Genomic DNA, 24,333 nt, shown 5'->3' on the forward strand with positions numbered 1-24,333 from the left:
GACCTAAAATATATGTCTTCAATATAACTAGCTATACAAGAGGCAGTGCAAACACACAGACTAAGCAACATTGTTGGAGAAATCATATGGCTATTGCACAACACTAATAGCAAACTCACTGTTTCAAAGTCCTTGGCAATAGTGTTTACACCAGTAAAATTTTTTCACACTTTCTAATGTTACAACCAAAAACATTATTGTATTTTACAGGAGTTTTATAAGATAAATCCACACTAAGTTGTGGATAATTGTGAAGAGAAAGGAGCAGGACAATAGGGCTGTCACAATACAAAAATTTCAAACTCGATACCTATACTAAGAAAAATATTTGATACCATTTTCGATACTGCGGCAAGTTAAAGGCAAAAAATATGATTAGATACAATATGACAATGTTTTAACTTCCTTAATTAGGTCAAAACCAATGGGCAGGGGACAGCTCAGTCCTTGTTTAGAGAAATATATCATTTGTAAGTGTCACTAACCTATTTGCCAAAACAGCAGACAAGATACCGCTTACTATAAGTGTTAATATCATTTATGGAAGTATGCACCTTTGATTGAGTCATGTGATTATTTTGTTTGATTATAATACCTTATCCTTAATGTGTCCCGCTGTGTGCTTTCATTTGCCTGTCAATTTGTTGTTGATACAAATAGATGCTACAACTGAGAGACAAATAAGGGATCATAATTTACTGAAATAAATTGTTTTTCAAAACAAACGTGGATCTGGTGCATACAAAACATAGTTTTTACAGTGTAAATAAGGATCTGGTCCATGCAAATGTATTCAGCAGCAGTCCTGCATAATTTCTCTTTCTGCTAATTTTGGATGAAATTTTCTTTAGTGATCAACTACAGCTGCAGGAGCGGTTGCTACGGATTCCTACTTTTTTCTGTTCTAATTGTCAGCTTCAGTCTGGCTCCACCATAACCTGTGTTATTATTAGCCACATTAGCCTCCAATGTCTTTACAACTAAACTGGGTAATGGAGGGGGCGCACTGGTTTACTTCGTTATTTTACTCTTTAGTAGCTGACTGAGCCATCTGCTGACTTTCATTTTCTTGCGTTGATTAATACATAAAATGGAACAACAGGAGAACTTAGACCTTCAGAACACCATCATCGTTCTCTCCATGAAGCTAATATTGACACAGACAATGTTGACATATGTCATTTAGGAGCTTTACTACTTCAATATTGCAGATACAAGAGCTTTACTGGCCTTTTTAAGTTGCTCTCAAACGTCAATGTCAAAGCATTAGTTTGTATCGTTAGCATAGCTAGCATGTGGCATTACTCAGCATTTCATTTTTTTCCTGTCCGTCTGCCTCATAGTGAAAGTAACGCCAAAACTTTGAGTTAGTCTTGTTGGGTAAAGAGGTTGGCATATGTTTTTTTCTGGATGTACTCGCCATGTTAGCAGAGTTTAAACTTCCAGCAGCAGCTTATTATTTTGTTGGGCTGAGTGTCTCTGTTATTGCAAGGCTGCCAGCAAAAAAGTCTGACAGTTTTGGCAAATGAGAATGGGTCAGTTTATATCGATTCTGATGCAAATCAGTCTCTTTGAATAATTAATTTTTTTATATATATTATAGCAAAATATCAACTATATTGACAAACATATAGGTAGGGGTGGGTACTGAAGTACTTTTATAGGTACCGACCGAATTCCGTCGGTACTACTGAATAATGATTCACGTAAAATCAAACAGTACCATGTTTCGGTACCTAAACGCATCATTGTGACACTGAAGGAGTGGAAGTGAGAGTGAGTGGGAGTGAGCCATTTTCAATGCCGGACCTGAACACAGCATTGCACGCACAAGAGTGTAATGATGTCAGTAGTCGCTGGTACTGTCAACAAAGCAAGCATGTCTGTTAGAAAGCGCTCGAAAGTATGGCTCCACTTTTCAAAATGCGATGCAGATTACGCTAGCTGCACAGTTAGCACGCCTGCATCCGTTAGCGGGTTGTTGTGTGCAGCCAGCAACATGGGAGAAGAAATGTTTGAAACAACTGAAATGTAACAATACAAAAAGCTGGATGTTGTTTTTTTGACATATTCATTAAAGTTTATATGCTGAGAAATAAATCTGTTATATTGAAAAATGTTGAGATTTTATTACTAAACATATTAACATTTATTACCACATAAACACAAACAAAAGTACCAAACACTGGTACAGTTGAGTACCGATACTGATTCCGAGGTACCGGGCATCGGTACCAATACCAATGGTACCGATGCCAATGGGTACCGGGCATCGGTACCCATTGGTATTGGTTCAAATGTGTAAGGTACCCATCCCTACATATAGGACGCATGGTTTTCAGGGTTTTAGAAAAGTAAAAAAAAAAAAAGAGAAAGGTGAGCTTTGAATTTTTATTCAGACCCCTAAATAAAATCCAATGCAACGAATAAAGTTATCTTTTGTGTAATTTAACTCCATCTGCTCTGCATCGCAGGGGACACAGCAAACATATAGCAGAAGATGATTTTAGACCGTGGCAGGTTTACCTGCAAGGACAAACACACAGCTACAAGCTGAGCTGCAATGAAAAGGTTTTAGATAAAAGGATATTCGTGTTTTACAAATGGCCTAGTCAAAGTCCAGACATAAATCCAATTAAAGGTCTGTGGCAAGAGCATAAATATGATCTTCACAGCTCAGGCTGATCGGATGTTCACAGATACTTCCCATTTAAAGAATGAGCAAAAATATCAGCTTCTAAATCTGCAAAGCTGATAGACACATACCCCAAAAGACTTCATTGTAACTGCAGTGAAAGGTGGCTCAACAAAATGCTGACCGAAGCAGGCTTAATACAAATGTACACCACACTTTTCAGATTTTATGTATGTTTTTTTTTTACATAATGTTCCAACAGGTTTCCATTGTAAATGAGAACTTGTACCTGTATAATAATGCTTTACTAATAATAGTAATAATGCAACAAGCTTATGGTTACAGTATCTTGCTCTCCTAGCACCTCATAATCAATTTGCCTGACATCACCAAGTTATTGTTTGAGCATATAAGCTCACAAACAGCTTTGTTTTTAAAAGACAAACACTTCCTTGCAGTTGTAAACTACTTTAACTAATGGTTCCAGCTGCTTTGTTCCAGGTGCTCAGTGGGGCAGTTAAAGTCTGACCTGAGGCAATACCAAAACAGTCCTAAAATATTTTAAATCCCTGACTAGACTTCTGAAAGAGATTTAACGTGTCCCTATATGCAATCCACACCTCTCTCACCTGTAACATCACATCAGGATAAGTCGTGTCAAATTTCTGAGCTTCGCAAATAGTTTTCCCTGCACCAGATTTCAAGGTTTTCACACTTGGCACGAGAACGGAATAAAAAATAAAAAAAACATTATGTTTCACAGAAGGGCAAAGGTGCAGCTCTGTCTGTTCCTGATCGTATCCTCTAAGTTGCTCGGCCGTGATAGCGCCACGGCCCCCGGGGGAGGAACAGGTGAAGCAAGGGCTGAATCCAGGGCTGTGTTGAATTGGCAACACCTGTCTTTCAACAAAACACCCAGCCACTCTGGCAGAAAAAAAAAAACAACCTAAATGTGGAAACATGCCACAGAATGATCCAAAACCTCTTGCGAGAGTTTAAAATGAACACACTTTGCCCTCTAACCACCTAAAGACTTTGATACGCTGCATGATCATAGCTGTGGAGGTGGATTTCCTTTTCAAGCAACATTTAGAATCAAAGACATCCCTTTTGAAAGCACTCGCCCAATAGCAATGAGATGTCACTTCATTTCAAATTAATTTAAGTGGGTTTAAAATGTAATCTGTAAATGTAAGTATATTTATAGATATATTACTTTTGTTAGTATTTCCTAACCACTTTCAGTTTGTCGTACATAGTTTCTAGAGAACCTTTGATGAAAAGGGGCTTTTAAAACCTGTAATAATTTTATCAGCCTTCCTTCAGACCAGTGTAACCAGCACTTACTGGTCTGAGAAGTCACAAAACAAACACTTTACACAATACTGCTAGAATATTAATCAGAGAAACGGCGAAGAGGCCCATGGTAACTTTGGAGCAGCTGTAAAGAGCCACCACTACGATGGAAGAATCTGCTGACGAGCCCACTTTTAGTCCTGTCCTATACACATCTGCCCTGGGAGAACAGGAAAACAGAAAGCCATAAATTGTCTAAGTCCTCAAGAAGTTATTAATCAGAACCAGCAAATACAAAGGAAAAGCCAGTAATGGAAAAGGTCGCAAAAAGTGCTGAGTGGAGTGAAGCCGACCAAAGTAGCGCCCATGGAAAAGGGGCATGAGGTGCAACATGATGGTGGCAGCATAATCCTGTGGGGATGCTTTTCTTCACATGGTACAATACAATACCTTTCAGATTTTTATTTCTAAAAAATGTTGAAAACTATGCATCATTTTCCTTCCATTAAACAATTATGCACTACTTTGTGTTGTTCTATGACATAAAATCCCCTTAATATTCATCGAAAGATGTGGTTGAAACAAAACAATATGTGGAAACGTTAAAGGAGTATTTAAAAGTTTTTAAGGCACTGAACTCAACCAGCTTGCTATTTGTGTTATTTAGTTGCACTTTTAGATGAGTAATTTCATTTGAACATGTTTATTTTGTAAGAAAGCAGGTTTAGGTTTCAGCAAGATGAGTGTCAGAGGTTAAAACTACTAATTTAAGTAAAAAGACATTTTCTAAATTTTTCTTAAATTTCCTTAAAAACATTTTGTAAAATAAAACTGTTTGCAGCTAAATTACAAATTAGTCAGAGCCAAGACATTTGTTTGCATTGGATTTGATGAAAAACGTAATGCTGCCCTCCGTACTTTTAAATGTTCCTTATATTATCAACCTGAATACAAACTTCTCTCTACGGATAAAAATGGAAAAGGAATATGGAACCTCCTAAAAGTCTGATATAAAGCTGATTTATAGGATGTAAAACGGCAAATTGTATACCTGTTTTCATGTACAAACTACATATAAAGCTTGACATTTTTTCAAAAGTCATTCTTTTATATGATGCAAGAGGTCCGATTGCAGACAGCCCATCCAATTCAGACAACACAACCTCCAAAGCAAAGGTCTGCAGTCTAGAGGCATTAAAATAACACTGTTAATAAAACATCCAGGTGCTGGAGGAGGCCCACTGGCATTTTCACTTGTCAGACTTTTAGCATTAACTGCCCTGCAGAACCGAGTCATCTCAGCCAGTGTCTGCACCGTGGCGCACACATGCTCAGCAGCTTATCTTTGCAGTGACTTTTGGTATTGCATGCCAAGCCAAAACAACAGGATTGCGTATTAAGATGTATAAACATGCCCCAAATGTAGTTGAAATTGCTAATTGTGTCCTGCCTTGAGATCTATTGTATGGGATGTAACAGAGCACGTGTCAACACAGTGAAAATACTTTTAGATGGTTGGTTTTAATTACTTAGAGTGTTCCTTTATACCGACTGACGCCTGTGTATTCATGTGGACGAGTAAACAAGAGGAAGAATTGTGAAAAAAAAACAGGATAGCTGCATAGGAGCAGCTTCGACTGTGACTCTGCAGCCACCTGTGGTCTGTGCGTCTATTCATACAATCATTTAATCCCGTGCGCGTGTTACACAACAGCTCTTGGCCCTACCGTCTTCCTCTGTTAGAATTGTGGGAAACAATAGGAGATGATCGCGCATACACTGAAATACGGAGGAAGCACAGATCCCTGAATTCCTGCATCCCGACTGCCAAGCTGTGCCACATGCATGCACAGCGAGGTCTGGCCACAGGAAATCATTATCCCCACCACATTTAGAACTGGTGAGGAGATCCGAATTCCCATATGTTTAAGTGAAGTTTACAGAGAAAGCCAATTAAAAGGCCTTAAAAATGATTACTTCCATGACAAGACAGACTTTTAAAGGCAAAGGCAGCTTAATCTTGAATTTTGCTCATCTAGTTTGAAATGGGCTATGTTTTAATAGGATTTGAGGGCTAATTCTGCAACCAAAACAGGTCGTTACATGCCACCATTGATCTTGCAGACTTGATGAGGTTTATAAGGGGCTGGCCATAGGGGTAATGTGATTCAGTAAGGGTATAAAAGGCGGAGTACCAGTCTTCTAAAAACAAAATTTTAAGATAGCTGACACTTTCTTTGCACACATATAGCTACTAAAACTGACTTTATAATTGATCACCAACTTGTCACTGCTCCCATTTTCTGAACCCACAGCGTTGTCACCTAAAGAGAATGGATATAACTTCAGCGTAGAGGTAAATATTTGATCTTAAGTGCAGCACAGCAAGTAAAGGCAGAAATAAAAGCGATACCGCTGAAGCGGGGTTATCATGACTGCACATCAACACATCAAGCTGATACTTGTTTAAGCTGTTTTACCAGGCACTCCAAGTAATAGTGTGGGAATGCAAAATGAGCACTAAGCTGTTTCTCTGCTCCAGCCAAATAAAGTGACAAATCAGTATGTACAGTGGGGAAAATAAGTTACTTGATACACTGTCAATGTTGCGGGGTTTCCCTCTTCACAAGAAATGGAGGTCTGTCATTTTTTTATTGTAAGTGCACTTCAACTGTGAGAGATAGAATCTAAAAAGGAAATCCATTGTATGATATTTAAATAATTAATTAGGATTTTTGATACAATAGAAAAATAGAACTTAATATTTGGAAGCCTTCGTTTACAATTACAGAGGTCAGACGTTTCCTATAGTTCTTCAGCAGGTTTGCACGCACTGCAGCAGGGATTCCGGCCTACTGCTCCATACAGATCTCCTGATCTTTTAGCTTTAAGAGCTGTCACTGGGCAACAAAGAGTTTCAGCTCCCTCTAAAGACTTTCTATTGGGTTCAGGTCTGGAGACCGGCTAGGCCATTCCAGGACCTGAAAATACTTCTTATGAAGCCCCTCCTTAGTCGCCCTGGCTGTGTGTTTTAGGTCATTGTCATGCTGGAAGACCCAGCCACGACCATCTTCAATGGTCTTAGTGAGGTCAGGAGGTTGTTGGCTAAGATCTCCTGATACATGGCCCCATCCATCTATTCCTCAATACGGTGCAGTTGTCCTGTCGCCTTTACAGAAAATCATCCCTAAAGAATGATGTTTCCACCTCCATGCTTTACGGTAGGGATGGTGTTCTTAGAGTTGTACTCATCCTTCTTTGTCCAAACATGGCGAGTGGAGTTTAGACCAAAAAGTGCTATTTTGGTCTCATCTGACCAGATGGCCGTCTCCCATGCCTGATCTGGATCATCCAGAAGGTCAAAGGCATACTTGAGATGGGCCTGGACATGTGCTGGCTTGAGCAGGGGGATCTTGCACATGCTGTAGGATTTTAATCCATGATGGTGTAGAGTGTTAGCAAAGGTAACCTTTGAGACTGTGGTCACAGCTCTCTTCAGGTCATTGACCAGGTCCTCTCGTGTAGTTCTGGGCTGATCGCTCACCTCCTTCATGATCAGTGATACTCCACCGGGTGAGATCTTGCATGGAGCCCCAGTCCGAGGGAGACTGACCTTCATCTTGAATTACTTGCGCCAGCTGTTGTTGTCTTCTCACAAAGATGCTTGTTTGTTGTCCTGTAGCCCATCCCAGCCTTGTGAAGGTCTACAATTTTGTCCCTGGTGTCCTTAGACACCTCTTTGGTCTGGCCCATGGTGGAGAGGTTTTGGTCTGATTGATTGAGTGTGTGGAGAGGTGTGTTTTAGACAGCGGTGACTGAGAGCCAGGTTAATCACAGTCAGGTATTATCTTTATATAGTTGATTTAAAGGCACCAAATTTACGACAGAGTAGTGAACATGCACTGTGTTTAGCGTTCAACAACAGGATAAAACAAGAATGCAGTGAGAGTGGAAGTTTAAACTAAACTAGCTCATGCCTCCTAAATATGTTGCAAGCAATGCAAGTGTGAAAAGAGTTTAACTGTGAGCAAATTTTTGATTTCTTAAAGCCTAAATGAGACAGTACACTCTGTTTCTTTTTACTGGACAGCTCAGAGTGGCTCACAATAATGTTTCCTGTTGCAGATTACTAAAACAAGGGAATATAACTTACCATTACAGATGTCCTGATTGTGACATTTTTGAATATTTTTCATCGTTCGCAATGATTTTCACAGTGAAACTGTATTGTCTGCTGCAGCTTCCTGTCGGTCTATAGTCATGTGAACTGCTCCGGGGTACTGTGCTTACATATCACCCTTCAGCTTTCAGATGTGTTCAGTTCAGATGTGAACTGAATAGACAGCAGCTGAAACAGTACTCATAAAAGTTTATGAGCTTCAAAGCAAGCTGTTTGGGTTGTGAAACAGGAGAAAAACTCTTTCTGCAGGTTTTCTCTATCCCGATTGACCAGAACCACACTGAAATATGTTGTGAGCTAAATTATCAATGAGGCTGATCACAGCAGAGGGGAAAATAAGCTAATAGCATGAATAAGACAATAGTTTAATAAAGACTGTAGGTGATTGTGTTGTGCCGGATGTCTGCTGAGAAACTTAAGGCAGACCTGTGAAATTCCTGCTAGGTAAACATCTCTGTCGCTGTCAAGAAAAACTGACACTGCACCGTCTGGAATGCCATTGGTCGGTGCATTAAGTGGGACACAATAACAAAACTTATTTAGACCATATAAGTGTAATGAAAATTAGCGTGGGATTTATTGTTGGTTCAGGCTGCTGGGTTTTTAGGCTTATACATAGCACTAATTTAATGAATGAGCAGATCGCGAATCTGCACTGACAAACCCATCATCTGAGTCTGATCAGTATTGGGGACAAAAAAAAAATACTTTTTTGGAGGTTCCTAGCTTCTTAAATACGAGTGTGAGGAGTAAAGATAAAAATAAAAAAACTAACACCACTCTTTAAAGAAAAGGAAAGAAGCAGAAGAATTAGGCCCAACTGGTTCCCTAAAGGCAAATTCTTTAGGGGATCAAAGAAGTGATATGCTGGTCAAAGGGCCCGTCCCCTACATTAGCCAAAGCACCTTCCTCAGTTGCTATTGCAGAAAGAGAGGCAGGGCTACAAACAGAAGAGAAAACAAGCTAGCAGAGTTCATGCTTTGTTTCCTGCTCAAACATTCCTACCCGAGCCTCACTTTTTCACACAGTGGTAGAACCAAATATAGGCATCCATGAGGCTTACCAAATGGCCTGGTTCTTACAGCACATCCTTTAATCCAGCAGTTTCAGGTTTGAGCTCTGATCTGCAGCAAACACTTGTTAATAATACGAATCCAAAGCATGTCCTGCATTATATCATTACAGTCCATGCAACATCAAAGTCTCACCAGTAGACTATCAGATATAAGCAACAAATTCCACTTTTGACCTTATAGCTGTGTCATTGTTCTTTCGATTCGATTGATGATTTTCACATCAGTGATCATTAATCTGCTGGGCGCTGTTTGTCACAGGTTTGGCAGGCATGTCAGACTCCCAGATGCAGTCCTGCTGGAGGTATTCAGTCAGACTTATCAGTCTCAAGCGAGGCAAAGATACTGGACTTTAATTAGAAATAAACAAGATTAGCTGCAGCACAGAAGCTTCCAATATGCAAAACAAACACTAAAGAATGGCATACTGACCTTATGGTTGAGGTTAAACATTCGAAATTGCTAACAGCTGTGTATTCGACTGAATTGAAACTTTTCACATTTCTAGGACCTTTAGTCAATAACATCAAAGAGTCTGGAGCATAAACTAACATCATTGTGACTTGTCAAGAGGCTCCTGGACTATCTAGTCTGCCAAATGCCTTTCCCAGGCCATGACTGACAAATTAAATACCACAAGGGAGAGAGAATCCAAGACAAGCAACTAGAGATGTTGCACAATCTGTGCAAATCAACCAAGTAGAATGACTGCTCATTGTCTCTGTAATCATTCAACCTTAGAAATAGCGCAGATTGCACTGATCATGGTTTATTTGGCCAGTTATGATTTCAGGTTGAGGTTTAATGTGCCAGCTGTAACAAAGTCCGATTCTGAGCTGTTTTACGGATACATGGTTATGCCAGTGTAGATTTGGGACAGGTACTTCTTCCATAGTTTTGTACTTGCTTATTTTAGAGGACTGTTACAAATATTTGTAGACTCTCGAACGGGTAGGAACACAGATTATTTCAGGGGAACTGACTTTCGCACAACACCGGGACTGTATTCCAGTATGGATCCCAGATTGCTACCAACGCAGGCCCCGGAAAAAAGTCAAGTCTCACACTAAACAGCTCTAGCGCTACTCAGCAGATAGTCCAAAGAGAAATTAGCATTCAATTTCCTGGACGAACGTGACTACCATACGTCTATGTTAAAACACAAACATAAAAAATAAAATAAATTTAGCTTGATCTGCACGGACTTCGGTGAAAGTGCGTGTCCAGGCGGAGAGCTGTCAGTTCCAGCCTCGGTGAAGCTAGACGTCGATTTTGCGCTGTTATGGTTAAAACAGAGGGTTTGTGTTTGAAAACAACGAGAAATAATAAATATTTCCACGAACTGGCCAAGCTCATGGCTAGCCTCTATATGCTAATAGGACACCTGCGCCCGTTCTCGGACAGCTAGCTAAAAACGTCCCATCAAGAAGTAAACAACCAGCGCTACAGCTAGCTTGATTAATTGTGTTTTGTCAGAGGCCGTGGATCTTTTACTCCTTAAAGAAAACTCCATAACCTCAACCTTAAAGACCATATTGTTGGAGAAAAGTGGAACAAAAAGAACAACAAAAACCGAGTACACACATCAACAAGACGTAGTCGTGCGTCCGACAAATGAATTATGGACATGAATAGCTGGAAAGCAATACACCACCTGTAGTATAATAAACAAAGACAGCCTCTTGACGGTGTATTACAAACAATCCTAAAACACTTGCTTACTTCTTCAAATAACAATCGGAAGGAAGTAAAACTGTACATAACGTCTTAAGACTGAGTCTGATAATGGAACTCAGTTCAAGCCTCCCTCCCTGCAGTTTTTTTTTTTTTTTTTTTTTACCTTGTATACATCTCCGTATGTGCCGCTTCCTATCCGCTGGATCAGCTCGAAATCCTCCTGCGGGTTCCGCCGGGACAGATCGACACTGGAGTTCATCGTTTACAATCTGACGAACCCGACAAAAACACGAAAACTGGTTTTCTCTTAAAAAAAAACATACGGCGTCAAAAGATCCCAGCCCGAATCCAATGTAACTCCAACATGGCTTCCACTGCGCCTCGAGCATGCGCAATGCATATCCTGGCGTACCCTTTGCATGGTGTTTGTCATGGAGATGAGGGTGGTGAGCTTAAAACAGCAACAATGAAGATCTTTGACAAAATGTAGAAATGAAACTTTAAGAGTGTATAAATAAACAATAAATACATTTTTACAGAGATTCATATCATACCAGACGAACAAGATAACCCCCTTACATTATTATCCGTGATTGATTTTACTAATACAATCACAGTGAGAGAACTGTTTTGTAATCTATAGAAGAGGCAACAACAATTGTCAGATTAAAGCTAAGGGGAAAGGAAATGAATAAAATCACTAAGCTGTGTGCTGTCTTCTCTGGGGCCTCAGTGTAAAACTGGGCTAAGCAGGGCTTCACGGCAGCAGATGGTAGAAATGTGCCTCAGCTCAGTCAGTTATTCTCCAGTTATTCTCTAATCGATCGTAGTGTCTACAAATTTCAACATTAATGTGAACCCAACTGCCTTGAAATTGAAAATGTACACACATATATTTAACAGTGAACAAATTATATTAGGATTTTTTTTATTTATTTAAGCAGAAACATTTGCAATTTGGTAAATTGGCAAAAATGAAGAAACACGACATGTGAAATAATTTAAAAAAAATGTCTAAAGTAGGCTACTTTGGAAAAAAAGAGAAAGTAAATCTACTCTACAATTATTTGTGAATAAATTATTTTCAATAAGTCTTTTAAAAAGATTTCAGCTTAGAACCGCAGTTTTGTACTTCATCTTTCTACACTGTGAAGAAAACAGTTATTCAAATTATCCTCCGCCAAAGTTAAATTTGGATCTCTAAAAGCACCACAGAATTTCTTTAAAAAATAACATTTGGATTTTTGATATTAAAAATTAATAACATTTTATTGAAAATTCCTAAATATCTTTAATAATTTTAACCTGCATACTTTACTCCAAGTGATAATGATATACAAATCATAAGGATGTGATTCAAGCGACATACGTTTGGTTAGAAAATTTAATTCAATGCAATATATTATGTGGCTGACATTACTTTTCAGTTGCAAACTATAATGATGGTTATTATTATTAAGCATATTGCAAAAATATGAAGTATAAGAAAAGTAGAACTTTTAAAGTTCATTCGTTTGTAAAATAAACAGCTGTTCAAATTTATAAACCATCTTTTATTTCTACTTTCATAACACAAACATGCAGCAATTCAAAATGAGCTAAATTGTGTATGACACAGAGTAATAAAATATAAGAAATGTAATCTCCATCAATACTAATCAGGTGTTTTGATATATTTATGGATTAGACCATCTATTGCTCCTAAGCTGACTCTGAGAGTCGTTTGGTGTCTCAAAGACGAAATAGTCAAGGCTTCCTGGGAAGATGAGGATTGGATTTGGGAAATCTGCTGCTCTGAGGATGAAACGAGACAGTTTTTTATCCCAGTCTGTGACTCGTCTTCCTTGTTGCCCTTTGGTCCAGAGTGGGTGTGTGATAGAAGTTTTTTCAGGAGACAAGACAACTGAGGACTCAGGAGTACCACCAAGGTGCCACCAACACAGAGGACTCTAGAAAGACACACACATCTGGAATTAATTACGGCTTAAACCCTTTCTTTCCATGTTTACGCTAATCTGTTTATAACACTAAAAATGTTTTCCAGAGCTTCACACAACTCAGATCCAAGGAATTCTGTACAGTACACAAAGGTATGAACCAAAAATGTTTAACAGAGAAAACATACCTCTCCATCTCGCTGAGGATGAGTGGGAGGTTGTCAGCCATATTTACTCTGGTGCTAAACTTTCTGCCAAATGGCAAATCACAGACAACGGCGTCAACACTGGCACTGGGCAGAGGCAACGCTGTTCACACAAAGAAGAAAACTGGGCAATGAAGTAATTTTATACGTGACACAGGAATCCCACCCCACCTCCAAACAATGATTCCCATACAGAAGACACAACCGTGGCTACGTAGTGACGGGTACAATTTCAAACTCTAAAAGATGTTCAGTAGAGTATGCAACACTTTACCTTCATGCATAATAAGGCATTATTTGACCAGAGTGATACCATTTCTCAATTTAATTAATCAAGAAATATTAAAATTAAAGTCAATTTTCTCAAACATGACAAATAGTATAAAGAATGCTTTTTAATAGAAATAATTGCACGAGTGAACTGCTTTGAAACTAAATCGGACAAACTGGAAGATTTTACTAGATTTTAACGTCTGGTGTTGTTGAAAATCATAGACAATGTGTATTTTAAAATAATATTTTTATGTTCTTTTTATAGTTGCCTACATGGTAATTACCAAACGAGTGTCCCTGCTGACCTCTAAACTGTTCCTTTTAACACGGCTGAATACATTCCTTATCTAAAGTGTCTCTCTGGATAGTAAACCTTAAAGTTGGTGTGACTCTGTTCCCTATCTTACCACCTATGCGGTTCTATTGAAACGCACATGGTAAATGCATCTAATCAATAGTAAATTAAGGATAATTTGTTTTTTAAAGTACGTGTTTAACTTTTTATGTGCTTCCATTTATTGTATTGTGTGTACATTGAGATTAATGAGATGGATTTTACAGTGTCAAGCTGCTTCATGACTGGGTATGTTACTTTTCCATGATATTTTTTATCTCCTTTCAACTTTTATGTCACAATAAAGGATCACCTTTATTACCCTTTGAGTATCTTTCATTAACGAATTGCAAGATACAGTGGCTTGTAAAAGTATTCATATCCCTTGAACTTTTCCACATATTGTCACATTACAACCACAAACAAACATATTTTATTGGAATTTTATGTTAAAGACCAACATGAAGTGGTATACAATTGTGAAGTAGAACGAAAATTATACATGATTTAACATTTTTTAAATGTTAAATCATGTAGACCAACACGATTTTACCAATCATGGTTGGTCTACATGATTGGTAAAATCATGTAGACCAATTAATGACCAATTTTACCAATTGGTCTTTAATTGGTAAAATTAAAGACCAATCATGTTGGTCTTTAATTTTATGTTAAAGACCAACATGAAGTGGTATACAATTGTGAAGTAGAACGAAAATTATACATGATTTAACATTTTTTTTACAAATAAAAAAATGAAAAGTTCTGTGTGCAAAAGTATTCAGCCCCCTTTACTCTGAGTCAACCAATTGCCTTCAGAAGTTGCCTGATGATTGCTAATGACTAAATAGAGTCCACCTGTGTGTAATCTAATCTCAGTACAAATGCAGCTGCTCTGTGACGGCCTCAGAGGTTGGTTAAGAGAATATTGGGGAGCAAACAGCATCATGAAGTCCAAGGAACACACCAGACAGGTCAGGGATACAGTTGTGGAGACGTTTAAAGCAGGCTTAGGATATAAAAAGATTTCCCAACCTTTGAACATCTCACGGAGCACTGTTCAATCCATCATCCGGAAATGGAAAGAGTATGGCGCAACTGTAAACCTAACAAGACAAGGCCGTCCACCTAAATTTACAGGCCGAACAACGAGAGCACTGAGCAGAGATGCAGCCAAGAGGCCCATGGTGACTCTGGATGAACTGCAGAGATCCACAGCTCAGGTGGGGGAATCTGTTTACAGGACAACTATTAGTCGTGCACTGCACAAATGTGGTCTTTATGGAAGAGTGGCAAGAAGAAAGCCATTGTTAAAAAGAAAACCATAAAAAGTTCCGTTTCCAGTTTGCCAGAAGTCATGTTGAAGACACAGCAAACATGTGGAAGACGAGACATTTGGTCAGACGAGACTAAAATCAAACTTTTTGGCAAAAATGCAAAACGCTATGTGTGGCGGAGAACTAACAAAAGCAAGATCCGAACTCCTGTTCACAAATGCTCTCCATTTAATCTGACTGAGCTTGAGCTGTTTTGCAAAGAAGAATGGGCAAAAATGTTCAGTCACTAGATGTGCAAAGCTGGTAAAGACATACCCTAAAACACTTGCAGCTGTAATTGTAGCAAAAGGTGGTTCCACAAAGTATTGACTCAGGGGGGCTGAATACTTTTCCACAATGCCCTTTTCAGTTTTTTATTTGTAAAAAAAAAAAAATTCAGAGAGTAGGTCAGGTGTCATTAATTCCAGAGTCCATAGCATGCCGAGGTGAGTAAGGCATTTCCTCAGTGTTGATAATTTTAGTTGCCGCATTTCTAGAGTTGCTGCATCTGAGTTACATTCACATTAATTCTGCTGCAGTGGTGCACCTGTGTTGTTTACATGTGTGAAAGCATACTTTGGAATATTTCGTCACATTCACATTAATCTGTGGAAGCCTGGTTTAGCCAGAAATCAAATGTATGCTGCAGTTTTACCTGAGAAGGCCATGTGGGAGTATTATTGCCTGATACACAATAGTGTGATGGGGATATTTACTTTAAAGCTGTTCTGAAAACGTGCCGTGCACTTGGATACGCTGGTGATTTTCTTACCCTTAGATGATGCTTTCAGAAGGTGTACCCTGCCTTGAAGCTCCGCAAATGCAATATTCTCATCAGCCTTCTGTAGCTGTCCATCATCAATGTCCACACCCAAGAAGCAGGCAGCCTTAGGAACCAAGCGGTAGGCTGGTGTCAGTCACATTTCAGCAGTTTTTAACAATTGCTAAAAAGTAAGCATGATACAATCTCCCCAATGCATTTTTTCCAACACCTGTTCTAGTATTTTTCAGATTAAACAAATAAAACACCAAAATAAGTAAACAAACATTAAATAAAACTTTACAGTTAGCAATTAATGGTGGCTTATCAGAGAGATTTATTTGCATCGAATGAACCAAGTCAACCCCAGTAGAAACAGAGGAACAAACCTATCAGATGTTTCCACTTTTATAAGTTCAAACCTCACAGACAATGTACAGACTAGCACTCTCACCTTGTGTTCATTTGCAGCTTCTATTAAAATGGTTCCCACCCCACACATCGGATCAACTACGCGAAAACCTGGCTGGGATAAAGACAAACAATGCCATTAAAGACAACAGCAGCACCTTACAAACAATATTACATCCTCCTGTTTTTTAAAACATGTCAAGTCTTCAAAACTTGCTTTTGCACTTCGCAACATTCTTACTTGGGTATGTTAAAGTTAAAAGCTGTGAAAAATATTTCGATCTAAATTTTTCTGATCATCAATCAATTTTAATCTCAAGCATTTGAGAAAAGCAACTTCAAATAACCAATTTCTCATTATGGAAAAAGAAATGCCATCCAAACCAACCTGGACCCCCCCTTTATAAATCATTAATTAACTGATTAACCATGTTTTTGGGACAGTTTCACTAGCCAAACCAAGACATGATTACTAACAGTCAAATAGAATCAAGAAATCACTTTAACAGAACCTGAGGTAGGCTAAAAAATCTCAAAAAGCATCATGTCCCGATCTAAAGAAATTCAGGAACCGATGAGAAACAAAGTCTTTGACATCTATCAGCCTAGAGAGGATCAAAAAGCCATTTGTAAGGCTTTGGGACACCAGTGAACCACAGCGAAAACTATTATCCACAAGTGGAAACTAACACAGCATTTCAGAAAAACATCCTACTGACAGTCAAAGACAGTGGTGGTAGCGTGATGGTCTGGCGCTGCTTTGTGGCATCAGGACCTGGACAACTTGCTGTAACTGATGGCACCATGAATTCTGCTCACTACCAGAGAAAATCCTGTAAATGAATGTCTGATCAGCATTCATCTACAGCTCAAGCATACTCGGCTTACTCTTTTTGCCCATAATAAATAAATAATTTGAAAACCTCATTATGTATTTCAGTTCGGGTATCCATGTCTAACATTAAAATTAGTTGATGATATGGATATTTAAGTGTGACAAAGAAAACAAAAACAAAAGAAATCTCTAACAGGAACATAGCTTTTCATGGTGCAGCGTATGCTAAATATAATTCACTTATTGTTTGAAGAAACTATAAAGACAACAGGAGTTTTCAACCTTGCAGCTGTGTGGTTTCACACCTGTATCTGAGCCAGTGATGCCATGGCCCAGGCTATGGTAGACCTCAGCCCTGTACTTTTAATATAACTGCGGTTAGCCAGTGGAAGTCTGAAAGAAATCAATAAGACTATCATTTATCAAAACAGCAGGAAACAGTTCCAAATAAATTTATTATAGCTCATAGTTACATTCCTGAGCTTTTATTTTAATGAAATATATATGGTGAATGTACAAAAAATGCATGTGCCAGTAACCTGGTCAGTGGAATTCCCAGCAGGCAGTAGTCATCGCTCAGAAAGACACTTATCTGCAACAAGAACCCAGCATGTTAAGATTAACATAAAGCCGTTTCTGAGTGTTTACTTACAGTAGGCCGTGTTATTAGTTATAGACACACAATAACCGGTATAAATGCAAGCAAAAAACAAGGTTTACCTCCAGCTTAGGGTTCTTCAGGTCAGCCTTCCAGCCGAGCAGTTTGCTCAGACCCGCTCCCATCACTTTGCTTACCTCCTACAGACATACAGTCATAATGTGGTAACATCAGCATCACTTAACACAGATGCCTATGGGGAGTGTTTGCTCATCTAGGAACCATAAAAAAGTTCATGTTCATTTGAAACACTGGTAGAGATATTTTATTTTTTCATACATTGAAACTGGTTAACATTGTTCTGTAACAATAGCACAGTTAACCCCCCACCCAACAAAAGGAGATATTTCATTGTTTTAATTCCTGTATAAGATCCATAACAACAGTAAGTTGAAGGATTTTTTTTTACCTGTGCACCCGCGCATCTAGACAGTGATCCACTGCATTTACAGTTAATCCTAAAGGAGACTGAGGAAAAATGCAGAGATGGTTTGTTCCTAAAGGTGTTCTTTCATCTAGCAGTCACCACTTCATAGCTGTGATTAAACAAGACAATACATTCACAAAACTATCGTTGTACGTACCGTTTTCCACGCTTTCCAAAGGAGCATCTTCTCCCAAGTCATCCATGTTCTTCATGTTCTTGCTACAGCTTTCCACATTTTGCTCCAGGTCTTTTTTTGAATAATTAGCACACACCTCCTCCGATTCTTTGACATCATCATCTTTTTCCAGTTCCAGTGCATGTCTTCTAATCTGTTCTCTACCTCTTTGTCTCTTTTCATCGCTCTCCTCTGCTGTAAAACTATGTGAGCGTTTCCTGGACTCTTGGTGACACTTCTTCCCCTCATCACTTTGCCTTTCACTCCCTCTCCCCTTCTCTCTAACCCCGTGGGTATTGCTTGTTGTGACAGCACTTCTGCTTGCTGCCAGCTCCCTCTGCAGGCGACTCCATGTCATTACAGCACTGAGCCACTGACGTCTGTCACCCAACAGTCTGGATCGTAGCACAGATGCAGTCTTTGCTAGGAATAAGCATAATAATATTACTGAAGGCACAAATATAACACATGAACAGGTATTTGATGCATAGCTGGTACCTGGACTGGTGTGGGTGGACATCCCCACAGGAGAGTCTTGCTTTAAAAGAAGGAAAAGTCTCTCTGCAGCTTTTAGGTCACAAACACGCTGGATTGTAGCAGAGGAGCTGAACAACACCTTTCCAGGAATTTGATGAACCTGGAATTTGAAACAAATATCTGGTAGCTATATCGGGAATTTTCACCTTGACTTTTTTTTTTTTTTTTTTGAGAAGACTGATAAATATTTAATACTCATAGGGTCACACCAATTCAAGTCACCCAACTCTTATTGTAATGAGGATCAAGCTGGATTACATTTCAAATGGGACACATACATTAGCGTATTGTAACCACAAATCTCTGCGTAGTTTATTCTTTTTTTCTCTATGACATACTAATACAAAGCAGAACACACGTATGAACTAGAACAAGATTTAGACACCTTTTTGACAAAAATTTATAAAAATCTGAAAAGTTTGATTATAAATAAAATCCAGCACAGCCACTTGTTTCCCGAAGTCACCTAATTAATAAATAGAGTCCACCTGTATGTAAATTAACCACCATGGTAACTCTGGAGGAGCTGCAGAGATTCAAAAGCTAAGGTAGGGGAATCTCTTAATAGGACAACCAACATTCCTGCCCTCCACAAATCTGCGCCTTTTTGGAAGAGCAAATGCAGAAGAGGGTGATATGGTCACATGAGACCAGGACTGAACTTTTTCACCTCTCCACCTCACCCCGAATACACCATGTCCACTGTGAAACACAGTGGTGGCTAGCTAATACTGTCGAGATGTTTTTCTTGAGCCATGACCAGCAGCTGGAGCTGGTCAGACGATGGGAAGATGAATTGAAATAAATACATGGTAATTCAGCACATTGACCATATACATTGCACCATAGCTACAACGGAATGATTTAGATCGTATGTCATTAATGTTTTAGAACGGCCCAGTCAAAGTCCACACCTCAATCTAATGGAGAATCTGTGGTAAGACTGGAAAATTGACTGATCTTGAGCTATTTTGCAAAGAAGAATGGGTAAAACATTTCCGTCTCTAAATGTGCAGAGCTAGTACACATCTACCCACCAAAGGCTTGCAGTTGTAATAGCACCAAAAGACAGTTCTAGAAAATACTGAACCATAGTGTCAAAATACAAATCCACACAACACTTTTGAGATTTTTGTTTGTAAAAGAAAAAAAATAAGTCTGCACTAATTAGTGCTGGTCTATAACATAAAATCTCAGTAAAATACAATGAAGTTTCAAGGGGTGGGAATACTTTTGCATGGTTGCGTAGCATAGAAACATATGTAGTTCAAATTGTACACTACAGGTCAATGGTTTTGGACATACTTTCTCATTTAATAGCTGTCTTTATGTTTATGACTATTTTCATTGTATGTAGATTCTCACAGAAGGCATCAAAATTGTGAATGAACACATATGGGATTATGTAGCAAATGAAAAATTGTAAAAGAACTTTAAATATAGTTTTACATTTTAGATTCCTTAAAGTAGCCGCCCTTTGCTGTGATGACTGAAATATTAACCTCTGGCCGCCTCTCAATGAACCTCTGGAAAGTTCTTTCAAGACTACAGGTCCTTCTCAAAATATTAGCATATTGTGATAAAGTTAATTATTTTCCATAATGTAATGATGAAAATTTAACATTCATATAATTTAGATTCATTGCACACTAACTGAAATATTTCAGGTCTTTTATTGTCTTAATACGGATGATTTTGGCATACAGCTCATGAAAACCCAAAATTCCTATCTCACAAAATTAGCATATCATTAAAAGGGTCTCTAAACGAGCTATGAACCTAATCATCTGAATCAACGAGTTAACTCTAAACACCTGCAAAAGATTCCTGAGGCCTTTAAAACTCCCAGCCTGGTTCATCACTCAAAACCCCAATCATGGGTAAGACTGCCGACCTGACTGCTGTCCAGAAGGCCACTATTGACACCCTCAAGCAAGAGGGTAAGACACAGAAAGAAATTTCTGAACGAATAGGCTGTTCCCAGAGTGCTGTATCAAGGCACTTCAGTGGGAAGTCTGTGGGAAGGAAAAAGTGTGGCAGAAAACGCTGCACAACGAGAAGAGGTGACCGGACCCTGAGGAAGATTGTGGAGAAGGGCCGATTCCAGACCTTGGGGGACCTGCGGAAGCAGTGGACTGAGTCTGGAGTAGAAACATCCAGAGCCACCGTGCACAGGTGTGTGCAGGAAATGGGCTACAGGTGCCGCATTCCCCAGGTCAAGCCACTTTGGAACCAGAAACAGCGGCAGAAGCGCCTGACCTGGGCTACAGAGAAGCAGCACTGGACTGTTGCTCAGTGGTCCAAAGTACTTTTTTCGGATGAAAGCAAATTCTGCATGTCATTCGGAAATCAAGGTGCCAGAGTCTGGAGGAAGACTGGGGAGAAGGAAATGCCAAAATGCCAGTAGTCCAGTGTCAAGTACCCACAGTCAGTGATGGTGTGGGGTGCCGTTTCAGCTGCTGGTGTTGGTCCACTGTGTTTTATCAAGGGCAGGGTCAATGCAGCTAGCTATCAGGAGATTTTGGAGCACTTCATGCTTCCATCTGCTGAAAAGCTTTATGGAGATGAAGATTTCATTTTTCAGCACGACCTGGCACCTGCTCACAGTGCCAAAACCACTGGTAAATGGTTTACTGACCATGGTATCACTGTGCTCAATTGGCCTGCCAACTCTCCTGACCTGAACCCCATAGAGAATCTGTGGGATATTGTGAAGAGAACGTTGAGAGACTCAAGACCCAACACTCTGGATGAGCTAAAGGCCGCTATCGAAGCATCCTGGGCCTCCATAAGACCTCAGCAGTGCCACAGGCTGATTGCCTCCATGCCACGCCGCATTGAAGCAGTCATTTCTGCAAAAGGATTCCTGACCAAGTATTGAGTGCATAACTGTACATGATTATTTGAAGGTTGACGTTTTTTGTATTAAAACACTTTTCTTTTATTGGTCGGATGAAATATGCTAATTTTGTGAGATAGGAATTTTGGGTTTTCATGAGCTGTATGCCAAAATCATCCGTATTAAGACAATAAAAGACCTGAAATATTTCAGTTAGTGTGCAATGAATCTAAAATATATGAATGTTAAATTTTCATCATTACATTATGGAAAATAATTAACTTTATCACAATATGCTAATATTTTGAGAAGGACCTGTATTTGGAAAACCATTTCAGGTGACCTAGATTCAAAGAAACTAAAATATAAAAATGTTTAGAGTTATTTACCACTTTATAATTACTATATGATTCCACGTGTGTTCATTCATAGTTTTGTTGCCTTTGGTGAGAGTCCACAATGTAAATAGTCATGAAAATAAAAACACCCCTTAAGTGAGAGAGTGTATCTAAAACCTTTGACCGGTAGTGTGTGTACTCATCAAGCAATAAATAAAACGGGGAAAAAACAGAAGATGTTGTTACAGTTTGTTTTTAGCATGACTAGTCATGATGCTAACACTCACGTCTCTAGCTGCCAGCTTTTTCTTCACCTCTTCGACTAAAAACGACTGCATGCCATTACCAGCAGTGCAGTAGTAGCGAACCATGGTGTCTTCGCCTCTCGTTTCAGTTATTATGTTTGAAAACATTTAAGCCGATAAGAAACGACCACAAATACTAGCACGGTTTTTGATTTCTTCGTTAAAGCCGCTTGTTTACACCGGAAACGGAAATGCGTCTTGGATGTTTAGCTACTCGCGGCCAGCAGGGGTCTCTCTATCGCAGGGAGGAATCTACCACAAAAAACTACAATCCTTAAATTAAGTTTTTCATTTATAAACATAGAGGTGGTGCATTTACTTGCCATATATGTAAATTTTGGTTGCCTTTATAAGTAGTGGCTTTGTTCCAGGAGGCAGAATACAAAGGAAGGGATTTACATCAATCAAACATTTATTTACAATTTCACAATAATGCTGGATAATGACCATTTCTGGAAAATTACCATTTCGAACACTTACTTGAATTGTCTTTGATGAAAATCATTTTAAATAAGGACGGTCTAATTAGATCTTTAAATGCAAATCTGATGGTATCCGTTTTCTTCTGTGACAAGAAATTTCCAAGCAATCAGAACCACACAACCCACACAATTGGCTATTAAGTAGGAAGATGCTGCATATCTTCTATAAGTCTGTTGTGGAGAGTGTGATCTCTTCTGCCATCATCTGCTGGGGAAGCAGCATCAGAGCCAGGGACTTAATAAAGCTCAACAAGCTGATAAAAAAGGCTGGCTCTGTTCTGGGGACTCCTCTGGAACCTCTGGAGATCATTGTGGAAAGACAGATTCTTCATAAAATGAAGAACATTATGGAGAACCCTGAGCATCCTCTTCATGAGACTGTCCTACAACAACAGAGTGTCTTCAGTCAGAGGCTTCTTCAGATCTGCTGTCAGACGGAGCGCTACAGGAGATCCTTCCTGCCCACAGCCATCAGCATCTACAACGGCTCTTTGAAGAAACCTTCATAATGAGCTACAACAACATTTAATTTCTCTTTGGGATTCATAAAGTATTTTTGAATTGAATTGAAGGAAGTCTTAATCTTTTTGCTTATTGGTGGCTTTAGTGATTTGTAACCATTGGAAGGACAAAGATTTTATCTTCAATTGTCTTGTTGTACACATGCACACAGGTTCAACTAAATTAACCCAGCAATGTGCACATCCAAACTTTTTCTTGCTGCTTTTATTTGGACCTAACCAACACACAGTCGCCCCAATAAAAGTAAATGCCAGTGAAAAGTTAACATGCACTCATCATGGACACGGCTGTGTGGGCTTTAATGGTGCCTTTTAGAACATTTTTGTTTCATTGCCAAATGATCATACAACAAATAGACTGGGTGCAGACTGTTTGTACAGTCATATTCACCAACTTAGATTATACGTTCCGATGAGTCTCGTTTGTCAGATTAAAAAGTATCTTTTGAAAAGAACTATCTTTAAGCAGGTATTAAACATATTTTCTTTAAGCCCATATTTCTGTTTTCAAAATATTTTTTCATTTGTCAGATATAATTTTCTTGCTGATTTGTATAAAAGCATGTGGTTTCTCTGCATCTTGCTTAGGGACTGCATATTATGTATAAGAATTTAGCACAAATAGTGAGGAAATTTATTTGTTAATTTTTTGTAACAATACACCTTGGCTATAAAAGAAAGCCTGTTTATTTCCTTTTAGATAGTCTCACATGTGTAAGCAAAATGTATTTGGGGGTTCAGGAGCAGGGTGCATGGCGGCATCACTGGTGGCACTGTTGCTTTGCATCAAGAAGGTCTTGGGTTCAACTTCCAGCCATGGGTCTTTCTGCATGGAGTTTGCATGTTTTCCCTGTGTATGGGTGAGTTATCTCTGGGTACTTCGTCTTCCTCCCATAATCCAAAAACATAGATGTTAGGTTAATTGGTCTCTCTAAATTGCCCTTAGTTGTAAATGGGTGTGTGCATGGTTATTTGTCCTGTATATTGCCCTGCAATGGTTTGGTGACCTGTCAAGAGTGTAGACTGCCAGAGATAGGCACCTGCAACCCAGTATGGAAGAAGCAGGTATAGAAAATAGTTGGATAGGTTGAGCAGCATAGTGGAGCAATCTTAGTTGC

General features: G+C 39.0%; 2 protein-coding genes across 2 annotated transcripts in view; both read right to left on the bottom strand.

The window, feature by feature from the left end:
• LOC124858809 (mitogen-activated protein kinase kinase kinase kinase 3-like) overlaps positions 1 to 12,254 on the bottom strand; it is a 58,431-nt gene extending 46,177 nt beyond the window's left edge. Inside the window, exons 1-2 of the mRNA XM_047351034.1 lie at positions 11,441 to 12,254; positions 11,025 to 11,335 (exon numbers count right to left, since the gene is read on the bottom strand). Coding sequence (XP_047206990.1) covers positions 11,025 to 11,120 — 96 coding nt within the window. The 5' untranslated portion in view covers positions 11,121 to 11,335; positions 11,441 to 12,254. The remainder of the gene's footprint in view (positions 1 to 11,024; positions 11,336 to 11,440) is intronic.
• A 139-nt stretch (positions 12,255 to 12,393) lies between these two features.
• On the bottom strand, positions 12,394 to 22,422 carry thumpd2 (THUMP domain containing 2). Its single transcript, XM_047351033.1, has 11 exons — positions 22,195 to 22,422; positions 18,692 to 18,830; positions 18,176 to 18,616; positions 18,001 to 18,059; positions 17,654 to 17,731; positions 17,473 to 17,525; positions 17,239 to 17,326; positions 16,142 to 16,213; positions 15,700 to 15,814; positions 12,987 to 13,107; positions 12,394 to 12,810 (listed from the first exon to the last, which is right to left on the bottom strand). The coding sequence occupies exons 1-11, from the start codon at positions 22,318 to 22,320 to the stop codon at positions 12,516 to 12,518; spliced, it is 1,587 nt and encodes a 528-aa protein (XP_047206989.1). The 5' UTR covers positions 22,321 to 22,422; the 3' UTR covers positions 12,394 to 12,515.
• Between the last annotated feature and the right edge of the window lie 1,911 nt (positions 22,423 to 24,333).

Source organism: Girardinichthys multiradiatus, chromosome 22, assembly GCF_021462225.1.
Source record: "Girardinichthys multiradiatus isolate DD_20200921_A chromosome 22, DD_fGirMul_XY1, whole genome shotgun sequence".
Classification (NCBI taxonomy): Eukaryota; Metazoa; Chordata; class Actinopteri; order Cyprinodontiformes; family Goodeidae; genus Girardinichthys; species Girardinichthys multiradiatus.

Coding starts and splice junctions, on each gene's coding strand:
- thumpd2 (XM_047351033.1), bottom strand. CDS start 22,320: ATGTTTTCAAACATAATAACTGAAACGAGAGGCGAAGACACCATGGTT. Junction 17,732..18,000: donor CTAGATGCGCGGGTGCACAG/GTAAAAAAAAAT, acceptor GTATGTCTGTAG/GAGGTAAGCAAAGTGATGGG. Junction 13,108..15,699: donor TCTGAAAGCATCATCTAAGG/GTAAGAAAATCA, acceptor TTGTGTGAACAG/CGTTGCCTCTGCCCAGTGCC.